Here is a 27,703-nt window from a genome sequence, read left to right as displayed (position 1 = left end):
GTCAAGAATATTGCCTTCCAGCTCTCTTGTCTTGAAGTCAAAGTACAGCAGATGTGTTATTGGGTTTAGCAGCGTGTAAAATTAATGGAATGGGAGTTAGGGCTTGCAATGTTCTCAATGTATGTCGTTTCTATGCATATACACTAGGCGTGTCCAAATTGATTCATACTGAAACATGAAAAGATAAACTAAGAAGTTAATACATATATATGTAAAAACACCCTGCATTTCAGACTTGTGATATACTATAGGTGAAAAAGCCTTGAACTTTGGTCATTGCTTTTTCTCATTTTTGCTAATATTTCAACATTCTTCGGTAAGCATTTAATAGTAAATCTTATTAATATAATAAGACTCCTATTAACTTTAATTATTACTTACTAAGGCTTTTTACAAGCACCTTAATATGAAGCGTTACCCATTCTTCATAATTAATCTTTTTCAATCTGTTTCATCTTTATTTCTCATGAGTGTATGACTTTTTTTTCCTCATAATATTTTGACTCTGGTATTAAAAATGCAGCTGTTTGGGCAGCAGACCAAGCAGAGTAAATCATGACAGTTTTCTCCAATTCTTTGTTTGTTCTTTTAAAAAAATTACACTTTCGTCTCTACTGAATTTTCTATTTTCTTCTTGTAATATTATATTATCCCATAATATTTTGACTGTATTTCCATATTATATTTGTTTTTTAATATACATTTTTCAAAAATTACAATTTGATTTTTGTTTTGTTTGTTTCTCATAAAATATACATAAAAAATACATTTTATTAAATATTTCAACTTTATGCTATTAAAATGCAATACCATTTTTTAATTTTTTTCTCATAATATCATGACATTGTTGTCGTAAATTAGGTATTTTTGTGGTTATATCTATTTTTTTGTTATAATAGTTTCACTTCGTTCCTTCCAAAATTACTGCTGATTTTTACTGTTTTTGAGGGTTTTTTTCACCTTGGACACCCCTGCTTTCAACTGACTGAAACCTGAAAACTGAAGAACTCAGCATTGTGAAAGCACGGGCATAATTAATCAATGAATCCATGATTAAATATGTGATTAATTGTTTTTTTTTAATTCCAAAATGTGAATATTCTCTATTTTCAGCCTCTCAATTGTGAATATTTGGATGTCCTTAGTCATCCATCCGTGTTTTATGCATGTTCGCACACATTGGCTTTGAGTGTGGTGAACACACTTCTTTTCTATGAGAACTAACCGACTAAATGTTTGTGGTTGCGATTAATTAAAGCTTCAGATTAATCAACTAAGAAAATAACACGGGCGGAAGGAAAACATTGAATTGTAGACAGTGAAAAAAGTGGACAGGAAGTGATATTGGCCATGGCCAGATTATTGTACCTGTTGAGAGACACTAAAAGCCTGTTGTTGTGGTGCTTGTGTATCTCACCGAACATTACAGTAGCATGACTGACATCTAGTGACCAGTGTAGAATACTACACTTTGAATGCATCTTATGAATTGTATTTTATTTCATTTTGCAATTTCTCTGATTGGAAGTGCTTAATTTAATTAAAAATACGCTTACATTTGTGATAATCGTTAAGAAATATATTTGGGAAAAACTGTAATAGAGTGAAACCAATTGCAGAGGGATTACTGTAAAGAAGATAACAATGAAATAAACAATTTTATGTCATTTTTCTGCAGCTTGTGACAGCGACCACTGGGGTCCGCACTGCAGTAACAGATGCCAATGCCAGAACAAAGCTCTGTGTAACCCCATCACTGGAGCCTGCATCTGCACACCCGGATACAAAGGTTGGCGCTGTGAGGAGGTGTGCAAAGTCGACACCTACGGTAATGGTTGCCAGCAGAAATGCCAGTGTCGGAATGGAGCTCGCTGTCACCACGTGACTGGAGAATGCACTTGTTCCCCGGGATACACTGGAGCTTTGTAAGTGTAGACACATAGTGATAGTGTGATAGACATAGTGTGAAAATGTGATCAAACCCCAACAATAATATAAATAATCGGTTGTTTCTGATATTAAATGGGCAATACGTATGTCACTCAACTGGTACTGACTGATCAGAACAATGAATTGAGTATATGGCTCTCTGGGATACCTGCCAATTCATCAATTCTTTTTCTATGCCGCTTATCCTCACTGGGGTCACGGTTATGCTGGTGACTATCCCAGCTGATTCTGGGCCAGAGGCGGGGAACATCCTGGACTGGTGGCCAACTAATCGCAGGGCACATATACAGTAGACAAACAATGAAATGAAATTCAGATTTTTATGCATACATTTTCACCAATTTTTGTCATGTTTGTCCTCAGTTGTGAGGACTTGTGTCCTCCTGGGAAGCATGGACAGCAATGTGAAGAAAGGTGTCCATGCCAGAATGGCGGCGTGTGCCATCATGTGACCGGAGAGTGTTCCTGTCCAGCAGGATGGATGGTAAACACACATGTCTTACATAATTTGTGCCATTGGCGTATGTAGCGGAGAGGCTTCTCTGGTTGTGAGATTGTCTCCCAGGATGCACTAGTGTGGAGCGGTCAAAGGTATAGGGGGTGTGTTCAAATTAAAGAACACGGAAGGTTGTCCTATATTGGTGATTTTATTTAGGTTATGATGTGGTACTGATGAGACATACATACAAAGACAAATACACAATAAATGATAAGTAACGTAATGTAAATCATATTACACAAGTATAATGATGAGCTAAAGGTACGCTACACACATAAATTCAACAAAGAAACCAAGCAAACATGACGCTCACTAGCATAACCGTTAGTCATAGTTAGCTTAAATACTGATATTAGCACCGATGAAAAGGGTGCCCAAACTACTCCACAGCTCCCACAATAAGCCAAAAAACTCACCTTTATGCATTCACGCACAGCATCAACCTGGTGATATGATGTATGTATGCAATAAGGCTCAGAGATCTATATATTGTTCAACCGAAAAAACGTCCCGCACTGTGGTGCGTTTACTGACCTCTGAACACCGCAGGATAAACGACACTCTTAGCCGAACATACAATGCAATGTAAATTATGGGCTTTCTAACAGTCACAATGTTTATGAAATTAATATCAATGTGTTTTCTGTATACTAAGTAACAGAATGTAATATTGAATACTGCCTGAGAACTAAAACTGCACTCTAAGCTGAACATAGTACAATGCAATGTAAATTATGGGCTTTCTAACAGCGTAATAATACAAAAATATCAAAGATAAAGCAGAGGAAACGGAAGTTTGGTGCATCAAGAAAGATCCCCCAGCAGTCAAGGCCTATTATAGCAAACTAAGATATGGCCCAGGTCATCTCTGACTATAAGCTTTATCAGGGTCTGCCCTCCAAACTGAACCAGGAAGATGTTTCCATTGGAGTAAAGCTTGATAGCCAAAGGCTCTGGAAGGCACCACAAGGTCATTAAGGTCCAGTGGTACCTGGCCATGTAATGTAAGAATTTATATTTTGCCCTGTGGGATCGTAAGGAGCTTCAAAATGCTAAAAGAAGAAATGGAAGTGAGACAAAAGCAAACTGAGTAAGCAATTTATTGCAAACATTTGGTGAAATTGGCTGTTCATCAGCTGATCAAAAGTTTAAGACCATAGCCTTTATAAGGGAACTGCACTTTTTGGGAGAATTTTGCCCACGCATATTTTGTGTGACCCTTTTCTGTGCCTTATAATGCCAAAAAACGAGGTAATATCAGCTCGCTAACAAAGCATGTCATTGGGACACCTATTTCGACTACTCAAATGGTCAATGTTGATGTTGTCGGGTCGAAGTTGAGAGTTGGTATCCTTCAATCTGTCCTGCTGTTTAGTTGGCAGCTTGTGGAATATCAAAGTTGACCAACTAATCGGCTTATTGCCACAAGCCTCAACAATACACGTGCGAGGCGTTGTTTATAACCTAGCGTTAACTTTTTAAAAACAGTACCATCAGGTAGCATTACTAGGGAGTAGCTTGAGGCATTGTGAGTGATGCATAGAGGTCACTGGTTGTTTGTAGCGCATCATTGCTGCTGAGGTTGGAAACAGTAAGACGTTTTAAACCTTTTATAAGGAACAAAAAAGTCAAGCGGCAGACCCAAAAGAATCTCACCGACCCTGGCTGTCCGTCAAGACACACAACCAACGTTAGCAGTGCCGAGTGCAATCCAATAACCATCAAACGGGATTAGCGAGGGAAAGTTTTTAAGAACAAAAATGTCTTCAAAGACCTCATCTCCTTCCATGACACATTGCCCGTTTGGAATTTGCACAAGAGCACAAAACATGGGACACTGAAAGGTGGAAGAAAGTTTTATTCTTTGATGACAAAAAAATGGAACCTTGGCGGTCCTGTTGGCTTGGCGGTCCTTGCATAACAAGGAGGTCCCACCTGAGATGTTTTCCACACGGCATCATGATCTGGGCTGCTTTTTTCTTCAATGAAAAAACAAAGCTTGATTGTGCAGGGGTGCCAAATGGCACTGGCTATGTGGAGATGTTGCAGGGGGAATCCCTCATGACTGAAGGCCCTCGTCTGTGTGGTAATGATTGGCTTTTTCAACCGGACAACACTGCAGTTCACAATGTCCACCTGACAAAGGACTTCCTCCAGAGCAACATGTGGGGATGGATGGAAAGGGAAGTTTGCAACAATGGACATCAGTTCCAAACAGTGGATGGGGAGGATTTGAAATGGAATTCTCCCTCCCTCTCCTGGCATCTTCTGGCCTGAACTTACATTGCGTTCATGCTATGGCCCGTCTCCTTGTTGTACCACTTCTATTGTTTTTAATTTCTCTGACTTTGTGAAATATTTCAGCTCTCAAAAATGTTCAGCTCTCAAGCGACTTTTACTTTTGTGTCATTCGTAGCCTCATATTTTTTTCAAATCTGAGCAAATAGGAATGCTTTGTGTTTTGATAAGCCCTTTTTGCATTCATTGTTTTTAGTCCGTCTGCATGGGAACCGAGTGGTTCGCACGCAGGCCACATTGATTGATTTCAACCCTCATTATAGATTGTATTTACAGTAATCTCTTGCCACTATGCGCTTCGAATTTCACGGCCTCACCTATCACGGATTTTCAAAAATTAATGAATTAATAAATCATGCAGGGCGGCACGGCGGTCTAGTGGTTAGCGCGCAGACCTCACAGCTCACCCTCGGCCATCTCTGTGTGGAGTTTGCATGTTCTCCCCGAAGACAGCTGGGATAGGCTCCAGCACCCCCGCGCCCTTGTGAGGAAAAGCGGTAGAAAATGAATGAATGAATGAATAAATCATGCAGTTACATGGTTGACTGTCATAGACCATTATCTTAGATTACATTACATTAACACTACATATAATCAGCCACGGCGTGTCCAACATGGTAGAGTGAAAAAGTTCTCCCATTCAGTGTGGAAGTGGTGTTTGGCTTCTTACTCTCACTCTAACCCTTCCTTATGCGCAGGCGCAGGCCTCACAGCTAGGAGACCCGAGTTCAATTCTACCCTCGGCCATCTCTGTGTGGAGTTTGCATGTTCTTCCCGTGCATGCGTGGGTTTTCTCCTGGTACTCAGAGTATTCCAAAAACATGCTAGGTTAATTGGCGACTCCAAATTGTCCATAGGTATGAATGTGAGTGTGAATGGTTGTTTGTCTATATGTGCCCTGTGGTTGGCTGGCGACCAGTCCAGGGTGTACCCCGCCTCTCCCCCGAAGACAGCTGGGATAGACTCCAGCACGCCGGTGACTCTCGTTAGGACAAACGGTAGAAAATTAATCAGTTAATTAATGTTTTTAGTCCTTACAATTGTTTTTTTCAATGACATGGAAGTAGTGTGTGTACTTTTATACCGAAAACAATAGTTTTGTTGCACCAACTTCTCTTACCTGATGTGATGTTTCCAAAGGACACAAGTCTTTTGAGCTAAGTGAACAATGAGAACAGCTTTCCAGTTGCATAGACGATAGAAATTTTAATGTAGTTAATAGTAATGAACTAATTTGACCTTGTTACTGGAAAACAGGAATAAAACAATTAGTAATGGTGTCAGGTCCTCACATGTGAAGTTCTGCCCCTGTCCGACCGAGGGGGTGAAACAGGTCGTCCAGAAACTGGACAGTTGAGGGTTCGATTCTGTACTCCGTGGGTTACGACGCTTCCCCCACCTTTCTCCTTTCTCCAGATCCAAAATGTGATGTTCTGCATACCTTTGGACCAAGTTGAATGGTCAGCAGATGGTCTCCATGCAAAATCCTTAGATATGATCATGAGCTAAAAGTTCAATGTCTGCACTTACTGTGGTAGAGCAGAGCGATGTCCCACAATGAATTATCGCAATGTTTACCTTTGATTATCATTATTCATCCAAGTCCTTGTACCCCCAGGGCATTGAATCGATCGGCTGTTCAGGAGTCTTCTCAGACTTGGTTCTAAATGAACCCAAACTGTCCAGTTGCAATCACTACAATACTTTGTTGGCATAAACCCCAAAATAAATGTTACGTTGTCGGATATTTCCCCAGTTTTGTGCTCCCTCTCACTCTGACATCTCTCCTTGCATGCATGTGTGGTCTGAATCTGTGTGTGTTTGTGTGTCTCAGTAAGGGGAAGTGGAAGTGAGCCACAGAGAGAAAGCAGGGAATTCTAAGAAGAAAATCAGAGGGTAGAAATATTGTTCCTTATTGAGCTCCGTCCAGTGCGTCATTCGGGGGTTGGTAGATCTATTTCTGTTGTTTGGACAGAGACAGGCATCTCGCTGCTTCCAATCCGGATGCTCAGCGTGGCGGTTCGTCTACAGGTCTGTCCTTACTGAAACACTGACATTCATCTTTTCATGTCGTTCCCAAATGTAAAATAATGATTTAATAATGATTTGAATGATGACCCATTAGGGTTAATCAATGAGTGAGATCGGCTGACACTGATACCGATCACATGTATATTTTCCAGTTCATTTATGATGAGTGCTATTTGCTATTGGCCAGGGCCGCTGGCAAATAGGTAATGCTCATTAAACAACAACACACAAATAGTGTTTGGAGGACAAGACATCATTTTATAATGATAGCAGTGATATCCAGTTCCCCGTAAAAACAAGCTCCAAACTAATCACATTGATTATGCCTGTGTCAAGCTGTCGAACAGAAACCATGGATGTTTCAACCCTACGTGACCCAGCACACATGCACATTTTCTAACCTGTATGTACTGTTTTGTTTTTTTGCAGGGTACAGTATGTGGACAGCCATGTCCAGAGGGGAGATTCGGCCCAAATTGTTCTCAAGAATGCCAGTGTCACAACAATGGCTTATGTTTTTCATCCACCGGGCAGTGCCTTTGCAGCCCTGGATACACAGGAGAACGGTAAGGAACAGCTTTCATGGAAACAGAAGGAAAAATCAACACAAAGATGCGTTTTCAGCTGTTCCCACAAAGCATGCCGGGTAACTTCCTGCTAGGGAAGTGTGTGCATGGGCTTCCCGGCATACTTTGTGGATTTCACACCTGTTTTTTTTCTGGTAGCACTGTGACTGAGGACCATTTTTGGTCTGAACTCCTTCTGTACGGTTTGTGCTAAAGTGAAACTGAGTAATTACTGTGTTGTTCTGACTACTACTACTATAAACACTCAAAAATGGAACATAGCCCAATTCCATTCACATTCTCCAGACGATCACAAAAAGAAAACAAAACAAATTAAAACTGCAAGCAGTGATGAGCGGGCTCGAGCACCCCGACGCGCTCGGGGGTACGCGCGGGTCGGGGGTACGCGCGGGTCGGGGTCGCGCGCGCGACCGGACGGGCGCGCGGACGCGCCGTACGAAAAACCGCGGCGAGCGGATAAGCGGTAAGGTAGTCACGGCACTTGCAATTTTCCGCCAGGAGGGGGCGACAGCGGCGGCGAGGCGGGTGCGCGGTCACGTCCCGTCCGACACCGCGAACCGCCATAAAAAAATTCACGACGATCGGACCACGCGGTAGGTCCTTGCGGCGGATATATGTTTCCGCCTGTGGGTGGCGCTATAGAGTGGTTGGCCCACACGGTAACGGACCGGAGGGTACCCCGAACCAACAGAAAAAATTAGGGGCCGATCCGACCGTGCGTAAGGAAGTTACGGCAGATATACAATTCCACCAGTTGGTGGCGCTATAGCGTATGTACACACACAGTCATAGACCAGAGGGTACCCCAGACCACCAGAAAAAATTTGGGCCTGATCCGACCATGTGGAAGGAAGTTACGGCTATATACATTTCCACCAGTTGGTGGCGCTATACAGTCTATGTACACACACAGTCATAGACCAGAGGGTACCCCAAACCACCAGAAAAAATTTGGGCTTGATCCGACCATGCGGATGGAAGTTACGGCTATATACATTTCCACCAGTTGGTGGCGCTATAGAGTCTATGTACACACACAGTCATAGACCAGAGGGTACCCCAGACCACCAGAAAAAATTTGGGCCTGATCCGACCATGTGGAAGGAAGTTACGGCTATATACATTTCCACCAGTTGGTGGCGCTATAGAGTCTATGTACACACACAGTCATAGACCAGAGGGTACCCCAAACCACCAGAAAAAATTTGGGCTTGATCCGACCATGTGGAAGGAAGTTACGGCTATATACATTTCCACCAGTTGGTGGCGCTATAGAGTCTATGTACACACAGTATAACAAACCAGAGATTGACCCAACACACCAAAAAAAATTTCAAGACAATCTGACCATGAATCAGGAAGTTACGGCAGATATACATTTCCACCAGTTGGTGGCGCTGTGTTTAGAACATGGCTTCTGGAGCATTAGGTGCGTCCTGTCATGATAGACGTCTCCACCGAAAATCATAGTGATACGTGTAACGGGTGGCGAGGGATAATGAATTGAAACTTCTAGGTGGCGCTAGTGTGTCAATTTAGATTGGTGTCACATGGGAGCACCACCAGGGCGCTCAGGCCTGGATTAAGGCCTCACGTTTAAGATTTCAGCAGCCTGTGACCTTCTGCAGGCAAATGATGACCTTTTGATGGTCAATGGCGAAGGCTGACCATTCGCCGTGGCCACGCCCCCCACATGTGCTTTACACACATCATAGTCCATCAACTGACATCATCAGTCTGTCAGTCAAACTGTGTATTGACTTTGATGTACATTGCTTCAAGGCAAGGCCAGACACCAGGCAGGGCCAGATATGAAAAAGGTAAAAGTTTGATGGCGTGCCACGCCCACATCCTAAGGAGCAGCCCAAAATCCTTCGCAATTTAACGTGGGCCATCCGTCTAGTGTCCGTTGATGCAACAACGGACTCATTCGGTCAAACCCCCTAGGAGGAGTTCGTCAAGATACGACCCATACATCCGCCCCCAAATGGCCGCCGCCACCTAAAATGGCCGACTTCCTGTTGGTTTTAGAACATGGGTTATTGAGACTTTTTTGTGCGTCCTGTCACGAGTGATATCTCCTCCGAAAATCATGCCGATACGTGCAACGGGAGGCAAGGGATAATTATTTTAAAACTTCTAGGTGGCGCTAGTGAGTCAATTTGGCTTGGTTTCATATGGGGGCCACACCAGGCCGCTCAGGCCTGGATTCTGACCCCCCCTATGAGTTTTCAAGCCCATGCGACCTTTTGCGGGCGAATGATGACCTTTTCTATGTAAATGGCGAGGCCTGAGCATTCGCCGCCAGGCCACGCCCACCACGTGCGCTTTTCCTGCATCATGGTCCATCAACAGGCTTCACCAGGCTGTCAGGCAGTGACCTTGTGACCCTGATGTTCATCTGATGAATCTCCTGGCAGAAAAGGCCTCATGTAGATGACACGCCTTTAGCCTGTCGCCAATAGGTGGCGCTGCGACGAAATCAGGACGTGACCTATGGGGACCTTCGGGGCGGGGCCATGATCACATGTACCAAGTATGATGAAGATCTGACCACGTGGAGCCAAGTTATTCACGTCTACAGTTACGCTCAGCGTGCAAGGCCCGGACATATGAAAATGGGCAAAATTTGGGGGCGTGCCACGCCCACATCGTATGGAATATCCCAAAATCCTTCGCAATTTAACGTCGGCCATCCGTCTAGTGTCCGTTGATGCAACAACGGACTCATTTGGTCAAACCCCCTAGGAGGAGTTCGTCGAGATACGACCCCAACTTCTGGCACGAAAAAGGCCGCCGCCATCCAAAATGGCCGACTTCCTGTTCGTTTTCCAATATGGGTTCTTGAGACTTTTTGGTCCGTCCTGTCACGATAGACGTCTCCACCATGTTTCGTGACGATAGGTGAAACTGGTGGCGGGGGCCAATTTTTTCAAAAATTAAAGGTGGCGCTAGAGAGTCAATTTTGGAACATTGTTTTCGGGACCCCCACCAGATCGAAATTTTCGCCAGACCTGACGCGCTTGCAAAATTTGGTGAGTTTTCGGGCATGTTAAGGCCCTCAAAATGGCCGTCCTTTCGTCAGAATAAAAAACGGAACGATTACAATAGGGCTTTCGCACTGGTCAGTGCTCGAGCCCTAATAAGCCTATCTTGTGTTTTCTTAGCAGAGAACCCGGCGAAGCTTTAGTCCATATAATTAGCAATATCAGAGGGCTCGCACCATATACTTAACCAAGCCAGTGGTGAGACAGGAATAGCCCTTCTATGTGCACTTTATGAGAAAATAAGGGTATGAGTGAAGCCAAACGTCATTGTATAACACTGCTTGGAAACAGACATGCCGCACCCAAACCCTCTGGAAACCATTAACGGCCCAGTGACAGGAATACAGAGTACCCAACAAATAGGAAAGGGAAAGGAACTGAATCCTATTAGATTTGAGGAAGCTGTCTGTGCATTGGCTGAGAAAAGGGTTTGTACTGGTGCTTGTGTGTCTCACCAAGCATTACATTACTTCGACTTAGTGACCAGTGTATAATACTACATATCATATTTTAATGCTTGAATTTTTTTTATAATTAATAATATAATATATACCACCCTCGGCCATCTCTGTGTGGAGTTTGCATATGTTCTCCCTGTGCATGTGTGGGTTTTCTCCGGGTATTCCGATTTTCCTCCCACATTCCAAAAACATGCTAGGTTAATTGGCAACTCCAAATTGTCCATAGGTATGAATGTGAGTGTGAATGGTTGTTTGTCTATATGTGCCCTGTGATTGGCTGGTGACCAGTCCGGGGTGTACCCCGCCTCTCGCCCGAAGACCGCTGGGATAGGCTCCAGCACCCACCGCGACCCTCGTGAGGAAAAGCGGTAGAAAATGAATGAATGAATGAATATAATATATAATAATTGGCCATACGGGACAACAAATGGGACAACAAAATGACATGAGTTAATAATGAATATATTTAGAGTGATAGAGTGATGCCGCAAAGTTGAAAACACATAGTGACAAGGGATGACTGTGCATTCAGTGATTGCTAATGTTAGTAGCTAAACATTGTCAAATGGCTATCATTAACAACAAAAAAGCCGGTGTGCATGTGTATTATGTGGGCTGGAGTTGACGTGCTCAAAGCAATAAGAGGGCGGATGTTGGCAAGTTAGTGCCCTCCAGGCAGCCGCCTATCTGTGCCATTCAGGTTCCATTGTGGCGTCCATGCCCACAGAAAGTGAAATAACCTAACCTCAATTGCACCCCTCACCAGCGTCCTGTAGAGTAATCTATTCCACTGGCCCAGTTGTAAGCTTTTTTACTCTTTCGGGCTACTGTACTTGGAGTTTGTCTTATGTGAAAGCAAGACAAACAAGACAAATTTATGGTAAGCCTACAGTATGTAAAAAGCCATATTACAAATATTGTTTTTTTCACATTAGAGGCATCTTTGAATGTGTCTTCTGAATTTTTTTTAATTGTATTTTAGTCCATTGAGCTATTTAACGCTTGAAAATGCTTGTCCTATCAAGCATATTAACATTTCTAATGAATCTTTTTCAATTTTTACAGTAAAAATATAATGCACATGTGTACCGTATATGTTATGATTTATATTCAAATGAACGTCCTTGTGTGTTTGTGTGGACAGGTGTCAGGATGAGTGTCCAGTTGGTACCTACGGTGCCGGCTGCACAAAGACGTGTCGCTGTAAGAACAACAGCAAATGTTACCATAGCAACGGAAACTGTCTTTGTGAGCCTGGATACACAGGCAAGACATGCGATGTCCGACTGTGTCCCGAAGGACACTACGGCCTCCGCTGTGATACCAAGTGTCCATGCCACGCCCAGTATACGCACAGGTACAGTAGTGGAGGTTTCTAACTTGGACTTCAAGGCTCCATTGTGTGTCTTAATTAGACAGCTGTGGTTCAGTAACCGTCCATGATCAGTTAAGACGTCTTCTGCATGTGTTGTTGGAGAGAGCAGCTGCTGTGATCATTCTCACTGGTGCCCCTGTTTCATTCGGACAAGCGCACATTCAGCACATTTATGATTTTGCCTGTGTTTTGCTTTTTTGATGCTTAATGGAAATCATTATGCTAATATTTTGGGATCCATTTCTGACTAGTCTGTTAACTCTGCATAACACAGTCGCACTGGAATATATTAGTAGTTAGAGCATAGAAAACCTGTGTGTGACTTTCTAGACGTAATAAAACCCAGATAGTCGCCTTTACACTTCTATTATTCTTTGTTGACACCACATAGCACAAGCTACGGGATCACTGCGGTGACATAAGAGACTGCCGTTGCTCAACAGCTTTGAATTTATTTATTGTAAACGTAAAAAGTGCTTCAAACTGAGTGGGGAACAAAGACAAAGAAGCCAAAAACTTACCACTTCCACACAGAATGTGAGGAGAACTTTTTTCACTCTATTAGGGATGTCCCAATTCGCATTTTTTTTACTTCCAAGTCGATCAGATATATATATATTTTTGTAGTCTTGCCGATCCCATCTGATCCCGATCTTCTTTTTTTTTATAATAATGAGATTTTGTTACAAACATGAATTTGTGGACTTGAATATGGTTACGGCTGTACGGTGACCGAGTGGTTAGCATGCAGGCCACACAGCTAGGAGAGTTCAATTCCACCCTCGGCCATCTCTGTGTGGGGTTTGCATGTTCTCCCCGTGCATGTGTGGGTTTTCTCCGGGTACTCCGGTTTCCTCCCACATTCCAAAAACATGCTAGGTTAATTGGTGACTCCAAATTGTCCATAGGTATGAATGTGAGTGTGAATGGTTGTTTGTCTATATGTGCCCTGTGATTGGCTGGCCACCAGTCCAGGGTGTACCCCGCCTTTTGCCTGAAGACAGCTGGGATAGGCTCCAGCACCCCAGCCACCGTCGTGAGGACAAACAATAGAAAATGAATGAATGAATGAATAAATGAATATAGTTATGAAAATAGCCGTTCAAAGGATGAAAATCATCATCATCAATGTAACATTACTGATGCCTAGTGACCAGAATACTACAATATTTTTGACTAATAATAGCCCGTAGTCAACCACAAAACAGTGATCATTAATAAATTGATTCATTTTTGAAAATCCACAATGTACCAAAAAAACCCAAACAGTATCAAAAAGCAGGTCTAATCTATTACAGTGTTGTTCTTCTTGTTACCAGCTGCCATCCGATGTCGGGTGAGTGTGCATGTGTGTCAGGCTGGTCCGGCCTCTACTGCAATGAGTCGTGCACCCCGGGCTTCTACGGCGAGTCCTGCCAGCAGGTGTGTCGCTGTCAGAATGGTGCAGACTGCCACAGTGTAACAGGAGCGTGTGTCTGTGCTCCAGGCTTCACGGTAAACCATTTTCCCTGTCAATGAGAAAAAAACCACACTTGTATTATTAATGACTAAAATGCACAAAATTGATCAGAGTCACCCCTGATCTGACTTTACTCTTCATTTTTCAAGGCTTTGGACTGTTCAGTCCCATGCCCGGCAGGATCTCATGGAGCAAATTGCTCCTCCAGCTGTAACTGTAAGAATGGAGCTGAATGTTCACCTGTGGATGGGTCCTGTTTCTGCAAACCAGGTGAGCTGAAGAACTGAGATGAGTATAGAATAGTTGTATTATTGATGTATCATGGTGGTACAGTGAGGCTCTTCATGACTCCATGGTTAGAAACAAGTATTGGTGCTTCTGTTGTTGTTCCAAAAGGTCAGCCAAACACTGCAATGTACCGTAGTGTATTGTTTTGGGGTTCATTGCCTGTTGTTGATATTGACATACCTTCTTTGATCAGGGTGGCATGGAGTGGACTGCTCCATCAATTGCCCCAGTGGTACGTGGGGCCTAGGCTGTAACATGACCTGCATGTGCGAGAATGGAGGCGCATGTGATGTTGTGACTGGTCGCTGTACCTGTGATGCAGGCTGGAGAGGCCAGAGATGTGAACTCCATTGCCAGGTCAGGACACGTCTCTGGATATGTCTCTCGAGTAAATGTGTCACTAAATCACAAAACAAAATGATGACATGTCATGACTAAGGATCGACTGATACATCGGCCGGCCGATATATTGGGCCAATATTTGCGTTTTTTCCTTCTATCGGTAACAGCCGATACGCGCGATTTATTTTTCCACCGCATGATTTACAGTCAGGCATCCGCCGGGGCAGCTTTTTTGGCAGAGGACCCCGCCCCCACTGTTGAATCACATCAAGGGCGCGTTTTCACAAGTACAGTAAAGTCTCGTTATATCGATATTGTCGGGAGTCGGAAAAAATATCGATATAACCGGACTGTCGATATATCCGATCCTGCGCCGAACTGCATTAAAAGTGGGCAATAATGCACTCGACATTAATCTATAGCAGCTTAAATCAATCTTTGCTTAAGGATTTCAATACCAAAAAAGAACACGGCGAACGGCTGCTTCCAGTCAACTTTATTTTTCACACTTCCACCACCAGAGCGCAGCACACACACAGATTGCACTTACTGGTTCACAGGTCATGCTCAACCCGCCCCACATAGCTGGCCAAACACATGCCTGCAACAGAAGAACCAACTGCGTTCGTGGTTTCTCTCGTGTGTATAGAATCTATACACACGAGAGAAACCACGAACGCCAGCATGTACATATGAAAAACAGTGATTATTGCAAGCGATAAAAAGATATCTGAATACAACACAATTAAATACATGTATTTGTACGCTTGTGTCTTCGTTGGAATAGGTGTGTATGCTATGTCAGTTGGTTCTTCTTGGGGCGGGTTGAGCATGACCTGTGAACCAGGAATCGGTGTGTGTGCTGCGCTCTGGTGGTGGAAGTGTGAAAAATAAAGTTGACTGGAAGCAGCCGTTCGCCGTGTTCTTTTTTGGTATTGAAATCCTTAAGCAAAGATTGATTTAAGCTGCTTTTGTATCGATATAAGCAGACCAAATTGGCTGGCGGGAGATGAAAAGGGCATCGTAGTAACCGGATTATCATAATAACCGGGTATCGTACTAACGGAACTAATTATATCATAAAAGACTAGAAATTTGCCGGGAAATGAAAATAGTATCGTAATAAGCAGTACTTCGATATAACCGATATCGATATAACGAGACTTTACTGTAATAGAGTTAGCTTGCTTTTAACACTTTACTAAGCCCATCACATTTCACTGGGTGATCGCTAGGCATAACAGTTTAAGTCACGGTGTGACAACAAGAAAGCCCAAAAATATCACATACCAACGCAATAGACAAATAAAAGCACTCTCACTAGTTGAGCAGAACAAGAATGAACAACTATGCAACTTTAAATGCGTGTCATGTTATGTGTGTGCGCTCTCTCCGAGCAGGCAACCAACTTTAATGATGAAATGTTTTATATATCGTACTAAATTGTGTCAGTGTGATGTGTTTGTGTGTGTGGAGGCGGAGGGGTGCGCGTCACGCTGCGGAGGAGCAGTCATCACATGGATGCTAGATAAATTTAAACTACGACAGAAATTTTTGCACATGGTTGAATATTTATTCCCTTTAAAGTTGATAATGCTGTTTAAATGTGTGTTTAAGAAAGCTGAATCCTACTGTGTTCCGTGTTTACATTTCAATAAATATTTGTTTAAATATGATACCTGTAATATTTGTTATCATGGTCATTTTTTCATGTAAATTGAGGGATCAAAGGCAGTATCGGCCACAAATATCGGCCCAAGCAAAATCAGCCATCGGCTAAGGGTGATGGAAAAAAATCGGTATCGGCATCGGCCCCAAAAAAACCATATCAGTCGATCCATAGTCATGACACATGACGATCACATGTTGCCTTCTCTAGGACGGTACCTATGGTCTTGACTGTAAAGAGCGCTGTGACTGCAGCCATGCCGATGGATGTCATCACACCACCGGGCACTGCCACTGCCTGCCTGGTTGGACAGGTACATAAAAATGATTAGGATGCCAAAGAAATAACATTGAAGAGGTTGCTTCATGGCTTCTGTGGTGTTGTTGTGTGTATTTCTTTGTGAGTAGGTATCCACTGTGACAGTGTGTGTGCAGAGGGCCGCTGGGGCCCAAACTGCTCAATTTCCTGTCACTGTAAGAATGGAGCATCTTGCACTCCTGATGAAGGAAGCTGTGAGTGCGCACCGGGATTCAGAGGCACCACCTGTCAGAGGAGTATGTGATTTCAACCCTCATTATAGATTGTATTTACAGTAATCTCTTGCCACTATGCGCTTCACCTATCACGGATTTTCAAAAATGTATTAATTAATAAATCATGCAGTTACATGATTGACTATCTTAGATTACATTACGTTAACACTACGTATAATCAGCCCCGGCGTGTCCAACATGGTAGAGTGAAAAAGTTCTCCCATTCAGTGTGGAAGTGGTGTTTGGTTTCTTACTCTCTCACTCTAACCCAGTCCTTATGCGCCGGCGCAATTCTACCCTCGGCCATCTCTGTGTGGAGTTTGCATGTTCTCCTCGTGCATGCATGGTTTTCCTCCCACATTCCAAAAACATGCTAGGTTAATTGGCAACTCCAAATTGTCCATAGGTATGAATGTGAGCGTGAATGGTTGTTTGTCTATATGTGCCCTGTGATTGGCTGGCGACCAGTCCAGGGTGTACCCCGCCTCTCGCCCGAAACAGCTGGGATAGGCTCCAGTACCCCCGTGACTCTGGTGAGGATGTGCAATATGGTGTAAACAAAGAATAATGGGTGTATAGGTAACTGTAGGGGGGTTATTTCATGTCTACATGGTCAAAATCATATTTAGAAAGTCATAAACAGGTTTTCTATGCTCTAACTATGAAAAATATTTCATTTACTGTATTATTGAATTCGATCTCCCAGAAATTGACTTCAATTACTTTAATCACTAACTGCAATAAACACGGAATGACTGTAGTCCATACTGACAATACTATCTTAAAAATGTATTTTTCCCATGTTGATACTGACTTGGTTTCCAAGTATTGATTGTTATGTCAACCCTACTTCTTCTTCTTCTTTGTCTTTGGGCCTTTCCCTTCAGGGGTCGCCACAGCAAATCAATCTCCTCCATCCAAATCTGTTTTCTCCATCTGTCTCTCTCACACCAACTACCCTCATGTCCTCCTTCACTACATCCATAAACCTCCTCTTTGGTCCTCCTCTACGCCTCCAACTGTCAGCATCCTTCAACCAATATATTCACTATCTCTCCTCTGGACATGTCCCAACCATCTCAGTCTGGCCTCCCTGACTTTATCTCCAAGGCCTCTCACGTGTCATGTCCCTCTGATGTACTTGTTCCTGATCCTATCCATCCTGGTCACTCCCATTGAGAAACTCAGCATCCTCATCTCTGCTACCTCCAGTTCTGCTTCCCGTCTTTTCCTCAGTAGCACTGTCTTTAGACCAAACAACATGGCTGGTCTCACCACAGTTTTGCATACCTTTCCTTTCATCAACCTGATAAATCAGTCAACACTATTTACAGTATATATACAGTATATGAAAGAAAACATTGTTTGTAGAGTTAATAATGTTTTTAAAATGGCAACACCGTGGTTGATCGTTTATTGCTGGACAATTGCTGTCAGGCTGACCCTTTTACGTGAAGGCCTTTCCTTTTTCTTTACAGTCTGTTCTCCAGGTTACTTTGGTCACCGCTGTAGTCAGACATGTCCCCAGTGCGTCCACAGTAATGGACCCTGTCACCATATAAGCGGCCAGTGTGACTGCCTCCCAGGTTTCAAGGGAGCACTTTGCAATGAGGGTGAGCTATGGCTTACTTTTTATACAAAACTCCTGTTAAGGTTCATACGCCTTTTAGTCCCAGTGTAGCGACAGGGCTTGTGTTGTTACGGCTGACTGACATGATGTGGCGTGTGTGCAGTGTGTCCCAGTGGTTACTACGGTAAGAAGTGTGCACACAACTGCAAGTGCACCAACAATGGCACCTGTAACCCCATCGATGGATCCTGTCAGTGTTTTCCGGGATGGATCGGCAGTGACTGTTCACAGCGTCAGTTCACTTACTTGAATCAAATACAGTGTTCAATAGGTTCTTCTGTTGCACCACACTTGATAATGTTTCATTTTGACTGTTTTGCAGCTTGTCCGCCCAGTCAGTGGGGACCCAACTGCATCCACACATGTAACTGCCACAATGGAGCACACTGCAGTGCCTATGATGGAGAATGCAAGTGCACACCGGGATGGACCGGCCTTTACTGCACACAACGTCAGTCTCACACACACACACATTTCTGCAAAGGTTTTGACTCCTACATCATGTGACGACTCCCTTTCAGGTTGTCCTTTAGGGTTTTATGGGAAGGATTGTTCCCAGACATGCCAGTGCAGGAATGGAGCAGACTGTGACCACAACTCTGGGCAATGCACTTGTCGCACTGGCTTCATGGGTCAGCACTGTGAAAAAAGTATGGAAAAGTGTTTTTTTTGTTTTTTGTTTTTTTACCAGTATACTAAATGTTGTGTATAGTTTGTGTTCCTGACATGAACTTATTTGCAGGCCTCCAACATTTAATCGCTATATTCCAGTGCACATTTATATACATAAATACCAATCAATACTGCAAACATATCAGTACCAAACATATTTTATGTCATGCTCAATTTTGTCTCAATTTAGAGTCAGGAAGGCATTCAGAAAACGCATTCAAAGGTGTGATATGTAGTATTCCACACTAGTCACTAGGTGCCAGTAATGTTACACCGACGAGACAATAGCAGTGCGGAATTGCAGTCCGGAAAACTCTCACAATGCTATCAGTATCGATAACTATGGCCAAAATATCAGCATAAAAATGCAATATAGGTTGATATCGGTATCTGATTTTTTTCCCAATCATGAATAACGATATTTTAAAAATGCTGTATACAACACATATAATACGTGTTCATTCCACCACAGGCCATTTGATACTTATAGGTTATCACATGGTTTGTCTGGTATCAGGCCAGGTATCATGCCCCCAAGTGTCAGTATCAGCCCGAGACCGAAGGTCGGGCATACTATTTAATCATGAGCTTATTATCACGTACTATTTAATCAAAGACCATTTTGTTTCCAGAAAATGTTCAGTTTATTACATGTATTATATCTAAACAGCGTAAACACAACAATTGCAAAAATATTTCAACAATAATCAGGCTCGTATTCATCCCCATTTTCATTTATGATTGATAAAATAAACATAGACACGTATTTGTCTAACTCAGGCGGGGGAATACTTTCTACCAGTCTTCGTTCGTTCTTGCAGTTGATGAGCCATTCAGAAAAAAGCTTGAGGTCGCCCTTGGTTTTCCGACTTGTATTTGCATTTTTAGTTTTTTTGATCATTTCAAGAGTGTCCTCCTCATTAATGGTGATAAAACGTTCAATTTCTAATATTCTGTTTGCTATTTTCCCTATTTGTCTTTCGCCGGGAGTGTCAACCGCTGACATGTTGACAGAGCACAGACGGCAGCAAAACAAACGCTGTGTGTTCACGCTCGTGTGCTGTTCTCTGATTGGTTGTTTCACGGACACGATACCAGAGCAGCGCGCTCTGAGTGGACAGCTACAGGGGCTGATACTGGACATGGTTAAACTCTATATTTTATCAGTATCGCTGCCCTGGGCTTTGACACAGTATCATTTCGGCCTTTTCCCGTACCATTCATGGGCGGTTTCTAGGGTACAAGGCCAATTAATACTGTAGTATGTGATAAATATCGGTATTGGAAATTGGAAAGAGTTGCACAATATTGGCATATTGGTTTTCGACAAAAAAGCCAAATTTGTACATCCCTCGTTATGTCTAATGCGTCATATTTGCTGTTATTAGTATGTCTACAATATTGGTTAAGTGTAAAGTGTAAAAGTGACTAAGAGGTGTTAGTTCATGTTTAGAGGGCTCTAATAATGTTAAAATATATTTAGAAGGTAGCAATGCTTTACCTACAGAAAAAAATATTCCATTTATAAATACGGCCCTTTTTGTTGTCGTAGAGTGTCCTCCCGGTTCCTATGGTTATGGCTGCCGACAGGTGTGTGACTGTCTTAATAACTCCACCTGCGATCACATCACTGGTACCTGCTACTGCAATCCGGGCTGGAAGGGGGCACGTTGTGACCAGGGTGAGTCTCCCTCGGTCAAGCTAGTTATGACATTCAGCGGATGTGTTCCATGCTTAAGATTTTGTGCCCTCATTTTGTTATCCGCAGCCGCTGTTGTCGTTGGCAGCCTGAACACTTTGACGAGCGCCGCCATGCAGGTGGACACCTATCAGATCGGAGCAATTACGGGGATCATTGTGCTGGTACTGCTGGTGCTATTCTTCCTCCTCTTCTTTGTCATCTATCGGAAGAAACAGAAAGGAAAAGAAGCTCCCATGCCAGCGGTAACCTACACGCCTGCTATGAGAGTCACGGCTGACTACACCATCACAGGTCATAATGCCTTCTTGTATAAAAATATACTATACGTACGTATATACAGCGGAACATTGGTTACGTCATTAACCACTTGCATAAGCTCTAACCGAAAAGTACTCTTAAAATACTCACCAATTTTGATACTTGCTTTATTATCAGGGGCTCACGATGTGATCATTGGTTGGGCGGTGGCCATTTTGGTGCCACACATGAGAGGTGACAAACAACCGCAACTGGCGAAACCCATCGCCGCATCGGCGAGCAACATACTCACATCCAGAGGGAACTGTACGAGTCTCCCATTGTTTATGTTGACTGTCAGATGTGGAGGGAATTTGGGGATACCAAAGTAGTTCAGAGACCCGCCAACCGCAGCTGCCTGCCGCCTCCCGTGTATGGCGCCCATAAGGCGGAAAACCTGAAAACTGGTCTGACTTGTAGGACTTCCTGTGGGTCCTGCTGGAGCACAACCAAGCTGATTTTGCATCCAAATTCTCCTTAAAAGGGGAGCTACACTTGGGATTTTTCCCATCATTCACAATCCTTATGTGAAACATGAACACATATTTATTTCCCGTGTGAGAAAACGAGTTTATATCAGCTTGCTAGCAAAGCATGTCATGGGAAATACCTATTTTGACGCTAAAGCCCTCACAAAAAAAACCTCAAAAATCAATTTGAATAACGGACTTGTAAATTAACAAAGCGACAGTGACATTATTATTGTAGCAGCTAACATGAATAAAAAAAACAGCCATCCCAAGGAGAGCGGACATCTTAAGTGTTGTTGACAGAACTAGCTAACTATGCATATCAATGCGCAGAGAAAATAAGTTTCGGAAGTGTTTTACATCATCAAAATAGGACAAGATACTACAACTATTACATGTTATCATCAGTGTACGCGTTAATGAATGAATGAATGATCACAGCATGTATATCAAACAATGCAACATTGTTAGAGTTTTTTTAGAGGGCTTCATAGTTGAAATAGGTGTATCCCAATAACAGCATTGTAAGCTAGCTGAAATTAACGTGTCTTCATGTTTAACATACAGGATTTTACATAAGGGCAAAATTCCCCCCAAAAGTGCATTCATTATACTGATGCATGATGGGTATAGGTATCGGCAACATACAACCCTGATTGGAGCATCCATAAAATGCATAGAAGTGATGAATAAAAGGAATGAACAATGAATGAATGATTCTTTCTACATGTTGACTTTTTAGATGCTCAGGCACCACATGACGTTCCCCCCAGTAATTACTTCTCCAACCCCAGCTACCACAGTCTGACCCAGTGCATCAGCCTTCAACATGTTAATAATTCCCCCTATGGAAAAGTAAGTGCTGCATGACTGTTGTGTGGGGGCCACTTTCACTCTCATTTTTATGTTTTTTTTTTTTTTTAAAGGCCAAGAACAACATGTTCACAATCTTGAAGAACGTAGAGGAAAGAAAGAGATATCCTCTTCCTGACACCACGGGCACGCTGCCTGCAGGCTGGAAACATGGCGACTGCTTCAACGAGCAGGGTGAGATGAAGTTCAAATAAAAGTAGGCTTTGGTGAAATCTAACTACCGATTTTTAGGCATGCTTCAGTTGATCAGCCACAGTTTTCCTATCGTCTCATTCATTCATTCATTTTCTACCGCTTTTCCTCACGAGGGTCGCGAGGGGTGCTGGAGCCTATCCCAGCTGTCTTCGGGCCAGAGGCGGGGTACACCCTGGACTGGTCGCCAGCCAATCACAGGGCACATATAGACAAACAACCATTCACACTCACAATTTGGAGTCGCCAATTAACCTAGCATGTTTTTGGAATGTGGGAGGAAACCGGAGTACCCGGAGAAAACCCACGCATACACGGGGAGAACATGCAAACTCCACACAGAGATGGCCGAGGGTGGAATTGAACCCTGGTCTCCTAGCTGCGCGCTAACCACTAGACCACCGTGCCGCCCTCCTATTGTCTGATTTCCATAAAAAACATGTGATCGGAACACAAACATAACAGGAATGTGCATGAGCTCGAATTGTGATGAAAGTTGGACATCCCCACAAACTGGACGCAAAAATTATTGTGTTTTAAGTTGGAAGGAAAACTGCACTTTTTTTTGCCTATCCTCCACAATTTCTATATTTATATATATACAACAATATAGCCCCCCCCAAAAAAAAACGGAAAAAACTGACCTGTACAAAAGCGATGTTGCTTTTATATACGATAAACTGTATTTATCTGGCTCAGTAACACGACGCTTCGCTATTCACTCACAAAGCAGCGAGACAGACGGAAGAGTGGCTACTATTCATTCATTCATTCATTTTCTACCGCTTTTTCCTCACGAGAGTCTCAGGGGATGCTGGAGCCTATCCCAGCTGTCTTCAGGCGAGAGGCGGGGTACACCCTGGACTGGTCGCCAGCCAATCACAGGGCACATATAGACAAACAACCATTCACACTCACATTCATACCTATGGACAATTTGGAGTCGCCAATTAACCTAGCATGTTTTTGGAATGTGGGAGGAAACCGGAGTACCCGGAGAAAACCCACGCATGCACGGGGAGAACATGCAAACACCACACAGAGATGGCCGAGGGTGGAATTGAACCCTGGTCTCCTAGCTGTGAGGTCTGCGCGCTAACCACTCGACCGCCGTGCCGCCGAGTGGATACTATTGGCTCTCAATTTTGCTACAAAGCTGTTGACGTCAGCATTTGTTACCTTACGACCGGAGCACACGTCTCGTGCTGGAAGACACAGCCATCCCAATGAGAGCGGATATCGTAAAGCGTGTTTTTAGTCCGTATGTTTTTTGCGGTACCTATTTACCCTTGGAATTGTCTAATAGGCTCCCCTGGCCTATGGCATTCATGTACAGTTCATCTACGTATGTGCTCGGTATGACTTTTTTTGTAAAATGACTGCAGATTTCTTCAGTAATTTGCATTTCTTCCATTTGCTGACTCTTCCTCTTCCATCCAAACCAGGAGCTTGCGGAATTGACAGGAGGTGCAAGGACAAGTCTCTACGAGGTACGTTCCATTATAGGCCATTTTGAATGCGTTTAAGCTGATTTCTCCTTTGGCGTGGCGCAGACGTGGTGAAAGGCACGCGGTGTCATGGCAGCTGCTGCTCCCTGAACAGCACAGAAAACCCATATGCCACTATCAAGGACCCTCCCCTTCTGACCAGCAAAAACACAGAGTGTGGCTACGTGGAAATGAAGTCGCCTGCGAGACGGGATTCACCCTACGCTGAAATCAGCCACAGCGGTCTGAGCAGTAATAAGAATATCTATGAAATTGGTGAGGAGCTTTTCCGAATGCTGGTATTGAATTCGGACATTGTTATCCCTTCCCAGAAAAACTGTCCAGTGTGCTGCCATGTGTTCATGTAATGGTTGGTTGGTCTCTCCGATGTAGAGGTCTTTGCACTCCTCACTATACTGCATAAACACGGCGTAAACATGGCTGGCACAGCAACACTCTTCCTGTCAACTGACACACAAACTAAATTGTTTTTGAAGGAATTAATATCATCTCATGTTTCCTCCATTCAGAGCCAACAGGAAGCAGTCCTTGCAGTCCTGATATTACGCAACCAGGCCAGGACCCATATGATCTACCAAAAAACAGCCATATCTCCTGTCACTATGATGTGCTGCCGGCGCGAGAAAGTCCAACGTTAGAGCAGCAGAATCCTGGCAGTGACTGACCACCCCTGGCTGCAGCTCCACCTGCCACGCCCCTCTAGAAAGTGAAAGTTAAGCTCGTGTGAGTGAGAACAGTGCATCTCCCAGTACAATTCCAGTTGTGCTATGTGAGTGGGGGTGTCATAACAGCATCATTATGGGAAGCTATTAGACAGAACCTAAAAGTATCTCCTTGTAACAGCACACAGAATCCATGACCTCGATAGCTTTCATTAGCATTCAATAATCTTTATCCTTAATGATGGTCGCGACAGCCGATTCGGTTCGGACCAAAAGTGTGGCCAATATTGGTGGGTGTGTTTTTAAGATGTCCATTGTCACATCCATGGTGCCGGCTTTCCTTTTCTTTGGCGCAGTTCCGCCGAGTGGACATAAGGAAGTCCAAAAAGTGAACTAAAAAGTGAGGTTTTTCTTCAGGCGCACACTGCATTGTGGTGCTGAGACTAGTTCTCAAGCCAGTCATGTGTTTCCTGACCAAAATTATATTATCGTAAACCGAGGACCACCTGCATGTTACTTGCAGTCTACGAGTCAATTCTTTCTTTCAGGAACATCAACATGACTAGCAAGCATATTAAAGGAGTATTAGGACACAAAGAAATACGTCAAAAACATACCTATTTTTAGATTTGGAAAATAAATATTTATTTTGGACAAAAATGTCATTCTTTTCCTCACGAGGGTCGCGGGGGTGCTGGAGCCTATCCCAGCTGTCTTCAGGCGAGAGGCGGGGTACACCCTGGACTGGTCGCCACATATAGACACAGGGCACATATAGACAAACAACCATTCACACTCACAATTTGGAGTCAATTAACCTAGCATGTTTTTGGAATGTGGGAGGAAACCGGAGTACCCGGAGAAAACCCACGCATGCACGGGGAGAACATGCAAACTCCACACAGAGATGCCCGAGGGTGGAATTGAACCCTACTCTCCTAGCTGTCTCTAAAATATTGTGTTCATGAGACCCTAATACTCCTTTGTACAAGTTCATTCATTCATTCATTTTCTATCACGTTTCCTCACAAGGGCCGCGGGGCTTTGTACAAGTGATTATGAAATTCTGTGTGAACAAGTATGTGGAAGACTCATCTCTTTTTGTCAGCGTACAGTAAATGTTGCATTTTGCATCGGAACAACATTCCATTCCAACAGGTGATTTACAAATGTCTGAAATATCACCACCTTGTTTACAGTTCTTTTACTAAACCATTTTTAATGTTTATACTCACAGAATAGTCTACATTTTTACAAATACCTAGTATAGGGGTGTCTAAAGTGAAGCCTGGGGGCCATTTGCTGCCACATTTTTATAGCACATTCTAAAAAATATTATTTTACATTAAAAAAAAACAAAGATGAAAAAAAGAAGTAACATACAAATATAAGGCATTCAGAATCGCTTTCAAAGATGCTGTGATGATATGCAGTGTTCTACACCCGTCACTGGGTGTCAGTAATGTTTGGTGAGACACACAAGCACCAGACTTGATCACTTTTATTGCAGGTTTGAATGATCTCACAATAGTGACAGTAAGCCATAACATGGATTACTGTTGTGGTATATATCTCAACTCTGAACCCCCGATGTCACTTCCTGGCTGGCCCCCACTCAGCTCCTCACACATTTACAGTAACACACATGATATTTAAAGTATCAAGGTGACTCTAGGGATGTTATTTAATGTCTAGAGGGCTCTAATAATGTAAAAGACTGTATAACTACCAAAATATTTCAAAACTGGCCCCAAAACTTGTGTGTCGTCTGTAATAATGTTGCATAACAAATACTGTACCATAAAACACAGGCCATCTTACAGTAGGGCATCATCAAGGTATTTATATTTTTAAGAACAAAGAATCAATTGCTTTATTGCTGTGCAATTTAAAAAAAGGCTGAGATGATCGTATGAAATTTAAGCTTAAGCTGGACTTTGGCTTTGTGAAAAGAACGCTCCCTGCGCTGATAATTGGCTGTTCCTGTTATAGGGGGAGGGAAAAAAAGGAAATTCCCCACACTTGATGAGTGATGAGTGTTTTTGAAGCATTGTAAATAATGTATAAAGTTTGTTCTGTTTTGATGTAAAAATGCAAACGTTAGTGTCTTATTTGTGTATATCAGTCAGAATATTGATATAATAATGTGTAACCATTTGGACTTTTAACCATCTCCCAAATGGCAGTTATGTTGGTTGTAGTCTTGACTGTGCATGTATTGCTTATAAAGACGTGTTTGGGTGAAAAGTGTAAAATAAAATTTATGTTGCGTTATGTTGGTGTCCTGGTCTAACACTGGTCTACATAGTTTGGACTCCATCTGCTTCCCAGAGTTCAATGGAAAGAGATCTAGAAGGGGAATGCAAAAAGTCCATCTTCTGACTTCAGGAGGTTTGCCACCAGCTGCTTATCATTATCTGACTTGCAGCTTCCAAGACACTATGATGCAAAAGTCAACGTCTGCTACCGTTTATGAAATTTCTTGACATGCTTGCATTTTGGACATTTCTACAAAAAAACAAAAACAAAACATTTATGTAAAAACTCTAGGCGTATTAAAAAGAACGTGTTGGAATGTGCAGACAGGCTTTCAGATAGAACAGGTTGTTATAGACACTCTGTACGTTCTGATAAACTACCGTTTTAGCAGTATTTTGCATGAGTTTTCTATTCCGTATCTTGGAAACTATAGCCAATCTGCACTTACTTCTTCTTTACTAGTGACCTAAACCAGGAGAAAATCACTACTTTTGTTCCGGAAGCATTTTGCTAGTAGATCAAATCAAAACAAAGTGAATTATTTTTGTCGCATACTACTTCTGGATGTCCTATGATGACATTTTATTAGACAAAAGTCTAATAATGCATCACATCCTTTGTGACCATACAAATCCTATACGGCTCCAACTCTGTGGGAACTGTTGCAGGAAAGACTCTTTCCTGTTTCCAGTGCTGACACACATCCTTGGACAGGTTCAGTTATTCAGTTGTTTTCTGTCATGCTCCCCTAGGGGACAGAAATTTTTCCAGGCTTCCCCTGCACTGAAATAGAATGAAGAACGAGGTATTTATCCCATGCATCAGTTCAAATCACTGTAGGATTGGCTTGCTGAAGCATAAATAAACAGAAAATAGACACTGGTCTATAAACACTTGAA

At 43.0% G+C, this 27,703-nt stretch overlaps 1 protein-coding gene across 2 annotated transcripts in view; it reads left to right on the top strand.

The window, feature by feature from the left end:
* The window catches only part of megf10 (multiple EGF-like-domains 10), a 39,651-nt gene extending 14,206 nt beyond the window's left edge, over positions 1–25,445 (top strand). The window contains exons 6-26 of one of the 2 annotated variants that reach the window (XM_058064501.2): positions 1,679–1,925; positions 2,314–2,434; positions 7,208–7,344; positions 12,018–12,230; positions 13,568–13,742; positions 13,857–13,977; positions 14,189–14,352; positions 16,217–16,319; positions 16,414–16,560; positions 18,018–18,152; positions 18,273–18,401; positions 18,492–18,620; positions 18,691–18,819; positions 20,394–20,522; positions 20,610–20,659; positions 20,753–20,834; positions 22,053–22,165; positions 22,237–22,357; positions 23,821–23,865; positions 23,929–24,138; positions 24,393–25,445. In XM_058064501.2, the coding sequence (XP_057920484.2) occupies positions 1,679–1,925; positions 2,314–2,434; positions 7,208–7,344; positions 12,018–12,230; positions 13,568–13,742; positions 13,857–13,977; positions 14,189–14,352; positions 16,217–16,319; positions 16,414–16,560; positions 18,018–18,152; positions 18,273–18,401; positions 18,492–18,620; positions 18,691–18,819; positions 20,394–20,522; positions 20,610–20,659; positions 20,753–20,834; positions 22,053–22,165; positions 22,237–22,357; positions 23,821–23,865; positions 23,929–24,138; positions 24,393–24,547 (2,855 nt within the window). In that variant the 3' untranslated portion in view covers positions 24,548–25,445. Of the gene's footprint in view, positions 1–1,678; positions 1,926–2,313; positions 2,435–7,207; positions 7,345–12,017; positions 12,231–13,567; positions 13,743–13,856; positions 13,978–14,188; positions 14,353–16,216; positions 16,320–16,413; positions 16,561–18,017; positions 18,153–18,272; positions 18,402–18,491; positions 18,621–18,690; positions 18,820–20,393; positions 20,523–20,609; positions 20,835–22,052; positions 22,166–22,236; positions 22,358–23,820; positions 23,866–23,928; positions 24,139–24,392 lie in introns of both variants that reach the window. The other variant, XM_058064500.2, reaches the window with a different exon arrangement.
* Positions 25,446–27,703: the final 2,258 nt, after the last annotated feature.

This window comes from Doryrhamphus excisus, linkage group LG10, assembly GCF_037039965.1.
Source record: "Doryrhamphus excisus strain RoL-2023G ecotype Guam linkage group LG10, RoL_Dexc_Guam_v1.1, whole genome shotgun sequence".
Lineage (NCBI taxonomy): Eukaryota > Metazoa > Chordata > Actinopteri > Syngnathiformes > Syngnathidae > Doryrhamphus > Doryrhamphus excisus.
The sequence above is the reverse complement of the archived record's forward strand: the minus strand, read 5'-3'. Positions and strand labels throughout refer to the sequence as shown.